A 9,667-nucleotide genomic window follows, 5' to 3' on the forward strand; every position below is an offset into this window, starting at 1 on the left:
TAAATGTTTTCTCTAAATAAGGTAACTTACATTTAAACTATTCATAAGTTACTTTGCAACTTGCAGAAGTAATACAAAAAACCCTTGTAATTTTAAATAAATAAATTTATTTATTACAAAAATATGTTCTTCTTTTCAAAATCGATAATAGGTTTGGGCTTTTCTAAATAGGCTATGAAATCTATATTTTATACTAAATCCTACAGATACATTGGTCCAAGAAAACTGAAAGCTTCAAAATTGGTCTAACAACTATCTAGGAAAAGTCAGTGGTATATCCCCAGCTTCAAACAACTACATATTTGATATGAACCATTCCTCAATCAATCTTTTGCGAAAGAAAGAATATACCTCCAAGAGTGCTGCTCTGAAACTGGATAACACTATACAGGAATATATTCAGCTACATACCACCACATATTTCTTTCTCAAACATTTCCATTTGTATATTTTCCCTGCTCTCATTTAAGTTTCAATACATGTCAAATCAGAAAACGGCATGTGCAATAAGAAAAGAACTGAAGGAAAAAAATGATGATATAGCTCACCTTCCCAAAGAACATATAGGTTCCGTAGCTTGAGAATCCTAGATTTTAATGATTTTGAGTAAAACTGTTGTTTTCTCGATCCTCCCTCTTATGAAATTGTACTCTGTGCCCTCCTTAAAATGTAGCCTCCACCAGAAAGTAAGAGAGAGATTAGGAACATGGGGACAAAATCAAGTTTAAAAGCGGAACCATTAAAGACTAACCTTATAACTTGAAGTCCTAGACCAACTGAGGCATCTTGTATATCATTGATAGCATGCGAACACAGTAACCTTAAATTTCTGTCTGCATACTCCACGGGTCAAGAAAAGCGAGTCAGTATCAACAGAAGTTACAGAACATATAATATTAAGACATAAAGAGCAAAAGAGGAGACGGGAAGACCAGCCAAACCTTCTGAAGAAGTAGAAACATCTACGAGTAACACACACAATATCTCTTGGCTACTCCGGAGCAACACTACTTCACTGCATTTATAGAGTACTGTCAGGTTTTGGCCGAAGACACTATCTGACTGCAACATCCGAGTTCCTCTCTAGAGAGAGATTTTCTTCAAACAAAAAAAAGCAGAGAGTAGTGTGGAAGTTTAGGACTCTGGATTTTAGGGATGAAAATAACATATATTTTGCTGGTTGAATCATCTATACAATAACACATTATTAATTAATACAGAAATTTCGATTAGAGGAAGCAACATTGTATCATCGCAGCTTACCTCTGTGGATAAAGCAGCACTAGCATTAAACTCCATCCTTGGATTTATAGTAGCAAGCTTCATAGACAAGAACTGAAGAAAAACAGACCAAAAGTTTCAGATTTTTGAGAAACATTTCAACTTTTGGTTCTTCTAATCGACAAAAGAGAAAGGCTTGGGTGTGACTGGTAACCATCGTGGAAACAATAGGAACGGATAGGAAATGAATGAGTAGAAATAAAATTTTAGGAATGACGAGGAATGATGGTTCCTTATCACAATTAATAAGGAATTGATTTGTTCTATAATTCTCTACAGATAAAGAAATGAAGAGGAATGAAAAGGAAAACATATTCCTCATGAATGGTAAAAAGTTTAAAGAATGTTAAGGAACATAGTGTTGCTCCTCATTTCCTTGATCACCAGTCACACTCTTAGTGTTTTATCTTTATTCTTTTAAACTGTTTGGAAACCTAAATTAAGTAGTTCTAGGTTAACTCTTTCCCGCTGATTTTTTTTTTTAAAAAAATTATCAAAAATCAACCAATAAGATTAAGAGAAATTTTCTGAGAAGCTCTGTATGATTGCCATCTATTGAGAAGTCACTAAAGTGACTTCTCTTTTAATATATAGGGGGATTATGCACTTATTCTAGAGATATATAAATATAAACAAATATTTAAATAAATATTAAAATAAAAATATTTATAAGAAACTTTATTCAATATCTGAAACTTTTAAAAAAATATATATATATATTTTTTACACTTTATTTCAATATTCGGTTCCGAGAAAGACTTGCCTTGAAGCATTCAAAAGTATTAATTTGTACTTAATTGAATTCAATATATTTTCAATCTATTAATAAATTTGTGTATGTGGTTTCTTGAAGCCATATTGTTGTCTTTCAAAACAAAACAACTTATGGAGACTCGTCTATCAACCATATGAGACTTGTCTATCAACCATATGTGACAACATCAGACATACTTTGTGCAAACGAGGATTATACATAATGAAATGTAAACAAATTAAAATTAACAACTACTAATTCTATAAACGTCGAAAACATTATCTAAACTTTAAAATAAAACAACATTGTTTAAACTTCACAAGTAAACTTGTTCACAAGTAAAGTTCAAATGCAGTTGTAAGAACATCAATATTGACCAAATACCAAATATATATTAAACTAAATATTTGAGTTAATTATCCATGTAATAGATAATTATTGTAGGTATTCAATTATATCTTAATATATTTTGGATATATATTCGAGAATAATATCGGGTTTGGTACGAGTTCATAGTAAGGATTTTGATTTTTTGGATTTTTTGGATATCTATTTGGGTTCGGATTCGTTTCGGGTAAAACTCATAACCCAAAATACCGTACAACAAAATCCATAAGATATTTACGTTAGATTTGAATTGGTTCGATTCATTTTTATGGGGTTGGGTTCAGTTCGGATTTCCAGCTTCGGTTTATTTGCGCAAGTCTATCCTAACCCCACCTCCCCCTGAACCCCACTAAAATCTAAGTTATAAGTCGACGATTAATTAATGTTATGGGTATAAATATCTTTTATCTTTTTTTATTTTTTTATTTTTTAAATTTATTTTAGGCATTTTGATAAGACTTATTCTTGGGTTCACCCCCTAAGGTGAACCTGTAGATTCACCAACTAATAGGATTGTATTATATCATATTCGATATCTTTTAAAAAAGGAAACAAAATATTGTCAAATTATATTATGTTTTTAAAATTAAAAAGTAAAAGAAATAAATAAAAAAATAGTAGTAAATTCCAAAAAAAAAAAAATTTTTAACATCATCAACAAAACACTAAACCCTAAATCCTAATCTCTAAACCCTAAATCCTAATCCCTAAATCCTAAACCCTTGGGTAAACCCTAAATCCTTGGATAAATCCTAAACACTAAATCAAAATCACTAAACACTAAAACATTCAAGGGTTTAGGGTTAGGATTTAGGGTTTAGGGTTTTAGTGTTTTTTATTTAGAGTTTAGGATTTTTTCAAGGGTTTAGGATTTACCCAAGGGTTTAGGGTTTACCCAAAGGTTTAGGGTTTAGGAATTAGGATTTAGGGTTTAGTGTTTTGCTACGATGTTAAAAATATTTTTTTAATTCTTTTTCTGTAACTTCTATGTTTTTTTTACCTTTTTATTTTAAAAAACATAATATAATTCGATAATATTTTGTTTTCTTTTTTAGAAGATATCGAATTTGAAATGATGAAATACTATTGGTTGGTGAACTGGCTGAACCCAAAAATAACTCTTTTGATAATTGGAGCTATTATTATGATAAAAGTTGTTTTTTTGTTAACTTAATTTCCATTATGGAAAAGGCCAAATGGACCATTACATGCTGAACCTGAGAATCCGGCCTAATTTTTTGTATCGGCTGACAATCCTAATGCCTACCTCCATGCCCGCCACATGTTCCAAACGCTTCTCTTCACGAAGACACACAACAATTCATGAAGTTTCTGGAGAAAGGAAACATTGAACACGGCAGACGCTTCGCCACTGTCGCCGGATTCTTCAAGTTTCACCAAAATCCTCTTTCGCCTCTGCCGCCGCCTCAATCGAACCACCCAACATCTTCAGATTATCAATCTTGAGACTAATCGAATCGATTCATCGAAGAATCTTTGTCAGACCGCTAAACAAAACGCCAACTCTTCTTACTCCTTTGTGAACCAATCGATCTAATATTTCCTCATCCTTCTCTTTTCCAAAAGAAAGCCTTACCTATATGCCGTTTCACAGACGAAACAGAGGAGATAAAGACTAATTTCCTTAAAAATAGTTGAAAGCGTCTCCTCTGATGAAGGCAACTCGACTTAAGCTAGTCAGGAGTTCATAGTCTCTCACGAAAGAAAACCATAAGCAAGAACCCTGGATATAATCAAAGCCTTTATAAATTCAGTCTAAAACCATATAAAAGAAGAAAACCTTGAAGAACAACTTAAACTGAGACACTACAAAATCACCATGCAAAAAAGTTAAAACGCAACCGGAAACAAAAAGTCGATCTAAATGATCGAAGATAACTATTTTACATCAAATTTTCTCATCTCATCTGCTATGTGAAAGAGAGATAGATAGAGAGAGAGAGAGCTTGATAAACGTTTTTTTAAATCATAGGGGATTGTGTATCTAATTGTAACTACCTATTAATTAATATCATAAAATAAATTAGTCATCTACTACGATATTGTTGTTTGACACGGTTAATGAAAACTTTTCACCTAAAAATATAGCTACTTTCATTTTGGATTAAACAATTGCAACAATAATATTTTTTTTGTCGGCAACATAAACAGAATCATGTACATTCTGCAAACCAAACTTGTAGCTCCATATCCATATAGACAACAAACAACGATTGCTTTCTTTCGCTGCATGCAAGACGTCCGCCCTTGAATTATTCGTATGTGGTATATGAATGAGATCTGAGCTGTTGAAACTTCTCTTCAAGATATGTATGTCTTCTGAGTAACTTGCAAAGTGCAGCCATTCTTCTGTTTCCTAAACCATCTTCACCAACTGAAAACAATCCGTTCAAATATAACAGTAAATTGTCTTAGATTTCTTATACACTCCATTCCCCAAATAAGAGCATTTATCTCCGAGTGAAGTGAAGACTGACTCGCTCTTGAATTCCTCGCTCCCATTAATAATAAATTATTTTGAATTTTATACATGAATTAAGAAAATTTGGTTTTTTTTTGAATAATATGTAAAATTTATTAAGAAAAGTATGTGTTACACCTATCCCCTAAACTATATTTGTGAAGTGATTTTGCCACATGTCCTTTTTACAATCAATTTCACAAAACAAATATGACATGGCTACTGAAATTGATGACATGGCTTCCAGAAAAATATGACATGGATAATTTCATTTAATGTTGATTTATATTTTTGGCAAACTTAATAGAATATGGTAATAATTCAGATATTACATTTAATATTGATATTTCGTTTTGGTAAACTTTTTTTAAATATAGTAATAGCTCATACATCATCTATAAAATAAATATATTCATATATAACATTTCAAATTTCGAAATGTTATTATTTTTGTATAATTATACAATTTGTATTATTAAAGGTTTCAAAAAAAATTACAATTTTAAAAAAATTAAATATCTAATAGTAAAATCATTAGTTTCTTATATATCTACAAATTTTATAAATATTGTTTACGCTAAATTTTTGATAATTATACAATTTTTATTAGTTTTATGCAAATTGATTTAATATATATCAAATCTATATTAAATATTAGTAAGAAAATAGTAAAATATATAATATTTAATAAAATTTATTTTTAAATATAAATTAGATTTAAAAAATTTTTTACTGCACAAGGTGCAGAAAAACACCTAGTTGCTACTTTAACTAGAAAGTTTTTCTACAAAGCAGAGCACATTTTTGACTATCTAATAAAAAGCTAGAGTTGCAGAACACCTTCGTGGTGTCGAATTCTCTTGGAGATGATTAGTAGACATTGATTGCGAATCTGTCTATCTATCATAGCAGTCAGCTGCCCCGCTAGAGTTGACTGATTCCCATGGCGTCGTATTATTCTGTTCCCTCCAAATAGAGTGTAGAGCCGCTTGAAAGTTGTAGCGTATGAGATAGAGCTTCAGCGTCGAGATAGAGTTGTCTGCAAGAATCACAATGATGTCCTGCCATTGGTCTGACAAGCGGGAGGGGAGTAGACATCGCACTAATCACAACCAAAAATTCTGAGAGTAAGCGCAGCCAAAGAAGAGATGATCTCTTGTTTCCAACTGTTGTTGACACAAAACACAGATCACATCAATGCCAACGTTCCATAAGAGCATTCTGTCTCCTGTTGACAGCTTATTATGCATTGCAAGCCACACCATGAAAGCGTACTTCGGCGTCGAATGGGTGAACCAAATATTGGAGTGCCAATTGACGGTAGGCGCAGAACTTCTTATAAGAGACCATGTGTTCTTGGTGCTGAACTTTAATTTAATGACTTCCATATTCGACTTCCATAGAGCTACATCCTCCCTCAGAGTCATCTTACTTCGCTGTGTATGAAGTGCATCCTCAATCATATTATACAAGTCTGAGCGATGACGCCATGGCCGGCGAGCAACAGCAGTCACAACACTTGCTTTCAACGAGATCCCCATGTCCACACATCCCCGAACACCCGTAAGATCTAACAAGTGGTCCATCTTTGACCAAGTGTCGTACCAGAACGAGGTTGTTTTACCATTCCTCACTTCCATTCTGTGAAATTCTTTTGCTTTGTCTCTATACTTTAAGAGCTTTCACCACATCCAAGAGCCCAGTGTTGTGCTACTTTTCACTGCCCAGAAAGTCTCACCCTTGAGAAAATATGATTTCACCCAACGAGCCAAGAGAGACCGAGATGTCGTGATCCTCCATATGATCTTCAGGCAGAATGCTACAATAACTTCCTTTAATGGTCGTAAGCCGAGTCCTCTCTTAGATTTTAACATAGTAATTGTACTCCATGCTACCTTTGCTCGCTTCACACTTAGAGTTGGACCAGACCAAAGAAAAGCACAACACAAACTATCAATCTCTTTCAAACATTCCCCTGGGAGACAAAAAGAAGACATCCAGAAGCTCGCAATACTCATTAGCACTGACTTGATAAGCTGCAGCCGACCAGCCATAGATAGAAAATGATTTGTCCACAAACTAATGCGCTTCTTGATTGGTAATCAGCCCTTCCCATTCGCTTAGTTAGGAGAGGAAGCCCTAGGTAGCGCACCGGAAGCACACCAACCTCCATACTGAATGGTCTTGAAGTTCTTGTCTTGTACTATCCGCCACTCCAGCACAAAAAAAAATCGTAGACTTTTCTACACTCATCATTAAACCTGAAATAATTTCAAACTTCTTGAAGACCTCCAGAATGCTTTCCATGGGTCGAGTAGTCCCATCTGAGAAAACAAGAATATCATCAGCAAAGCTTAAGTGTGTGAGACTCAAGTTTTTATACTTAGGATGATATCCTATCCGATGCTCAGCTGCTGACTTATCCAACAACTTCGATAGGACGTGCATGCTGATCCCAAACAGATATGGTGAGGGGGCACACCCCTGTCTTGGACCTCTTTTGCTTTTGAAGAAACCAACTAGCTCTTCATTGACTTGAACCGAGAAAGATTCTGTAGTTACACAGAGAGTGTAATGACCCGATCCCCGGCCCTTAGGCCCAAACTGATCCGCTGCCTTACCACTTGATTATTTCTATATGAATCCGGCTTTAAGTCTTTAGATTCTAAGTCCATTTCATTTCAATTGAGGTTCATCAACAAATCAACTTAACAGGAAGAACATAAGGGGAAAATCGATTGTATATATATAATAAATGAGATCCATACATCATCCATACGTTCATACTAATAAGTTATACACTTAGTCTATCATAAGTTCACACTTTGCACAATAGGCTATCAATACTTCACATTTATCAATAATGACTCAATCACCACATATCTTCCCATCGCTTGAGTCCTCACGGTGCCTTTCCTTTACCACGGTCCAAGTCCGATCCTGAAACCAATCCATACACATCAATCAATACATGGCCGATAACCTAACATCAAAAACTAATCATGCATGGTTCGGTTCCCTAGTATTCCTTAATCAATCATATCCCAAAACATCACAGAAACAACCGGCCAGACTCAGATCCTTCATAGGATCAGGCGCGCCTAAGGCAGGCTGTTGGGGTCAAAATCGGTCACGACGGAATGAATATTTGAAAGTCCCCGTAAAAATCAGCATGAATGTTTTCACGAAAAAAAAAATCTTCGTAAAAAGATCTTTACGAAGAACTTTGCGGTAAAATCTTGCACTAATCTCGGTTGATTCGTCGAAACTAAACACCAATAGTCCGAGAACACGTTCATGAAACGTCAGATAAAGATCCAGACAAGGTCTCCACGTAGCGACCGGTCCGCGAACGAGCACTCGGTTGGTTGCTACATAGCGACTGACCAAGCCATTCGGTCAGTCGCTGCGTAGCGAACGACCCGAGAACGAGTCGGTCGCTACGTAGTGACAGATCAAGCCACTCGGTCGGTGGCTACGTAGCGACTGACCCGCGAATGAGTCGGTCTCTACGTAGCGACCGACCAAGTCTTTCGGTCGGTCGCTACGTAGTGACCGACCAAGCCACTCGGTAGGTCGCTACGTAGCGACCGACCAAACCTTTCGTTCGGTCACTACATAGCAACCGATCCAGCATGGACCAGGTCGCTACATAGCGACCGAACTGTCTCGGACATCGATCAACGGGTATGACCCAAATCCATGCATTCTCGTCTGTTCCTTAATGCTAGCTCCCATGTACCGCAGCCATATCATTTCTCACACCATTCCGATCAAAGTTACCGTTGAGACTTTACGATAAAAACCGCGAGAACTTGTTTTTTGTCGAAAAGAAAATCGTAACAAACGTTTTATGTCGAAAGACGGCCCAACGAGGTCTAAAATGCGACCACAAGCCCACTTACGATTCTTTAAGAATGAGCTCGTAGATACTCTGGCGGTTTATGTTTTTATTTTATAAAAACAAATATAAAGATAAGTTTCCGCAGAAAAAATGTTAAGTTTCCGCGGATAAACATGAAGATCGGAAAAAATGGAATATCTCCATTTTTCACTTAAGACGGCTTTAGGGCAGGAAGGGAAAAACTAAAACCGACCTTGGAGGAGTATATAAGGAGTCCTAGGCAAGAGGCACAAAGGACAATTTCTTTCAGACTTAGAACTCTCTGCACTTAGAAACTTTTAGGCATTATTCTCGACATGCTCTGTTTCTATGACCGGCACCCGATTACTAGACGAACTGGCCCAGGCAGTTCGATCTCTTGTTCTACTCTTTCAATCAAACTACTTTCGGCTTGATCCTCGAAAGGGGTACGTAGGCAGCCTTTCATAAGTTTCAGTCCGAAATCAAATCAAAACCTTTTTCATATCTTTTTCGTTTGTTGTTATCGAGCTGCGACTCAACTAGGTTTAAGGTTTTTGGTCGTTAGAACTAGGGAACTCACTGAAAGCTCTTGCGGACGAAGCTTTTGTAATCTTTTGTAATGATCGCAACGCTCTTACGCGGATTCGAAATAAGATCAACTCTTTCTAAACTCACTTTATTGTCTTTACATATTTTCCGCATTATTTGGTTACTTGTCATTGGCTCTCGCAGAGAATCCGGGACCTCTGGGAAAGTTAGAATTTCTTGACTTTCCTAATTTAAACGGAAATCGAGAGTGCAAATTTCGGTTCCCACACTTTATTGTCTTTACATATTTTCCGCATTATTTGGTTACTTGTCATTGGCTCTCGCAGAGAATCCGGGACCTCTGGGAAAG

The 9,667-nt window shown here is 35.7% G+C and overlaps 1 protein-coding gene and 1 long non-coding RNA gene across 5 annotated transcripts in view; both read right to left on the reverse strand.

The window, feature by feature from the left end:
- LOC106334880 overlaps nucleotides 1–1,003 on the reverse strand; it is a 2,643-nt gene extending 1,640 nt beyond the window's left edge. For all 4 annotated transcript variants that reach the window (XR_001268689.1, XR_001268686.1, XR_001268687.1 and 1 more), the window contains exons 1-4: nucleotides 942–1,003; nucleotides 752–833; nucleotides 549–674; nucleotides 352–455 (exon numbers count right to left, since the gene is read on the reverse strand). This is a non-coding gene — a long non-coding RNA (uncharacterized LOC106334880). The remainder of the gene's footprint in view (nucleotides 1–351; nucleotides 456–548; nucleotides 675–751; nucleotides 834–941) is intronic.
- Nucleotides 1,004–6,010: 5,007 nt separating this feature from the next.
- On the reverse strand, nucleotides 6,011–6,544 carry LOC106330761. The gene has a single exon (XM_013769181.1). It carries the CDS (start codon nucleotides 6,542–6,544, stop codon nucleotides 6,011–6,013), a length of 534 nt encoding a protein of 177 aa, XP_013624635.1.
- Nucleotides 6,545–9,667: the final 3,123 nt, after the last annotated feature.

Source organism: Brassica oleracea, chromosome C3 (assembly GCF_000695525.1).
Source record: "Brassica oleracea var. oleracea cultivar TO1000 chromosome C3, BOL, whole genome shotgun sequence".
Classification (NCBI taxonomy): domain Eukaryota; kingdom Viridiplantae; phylum Streptophyta; class Magnoliopsida; order Brassicales; family Brassicaceae; genus Brassica; species Brassica oleracea.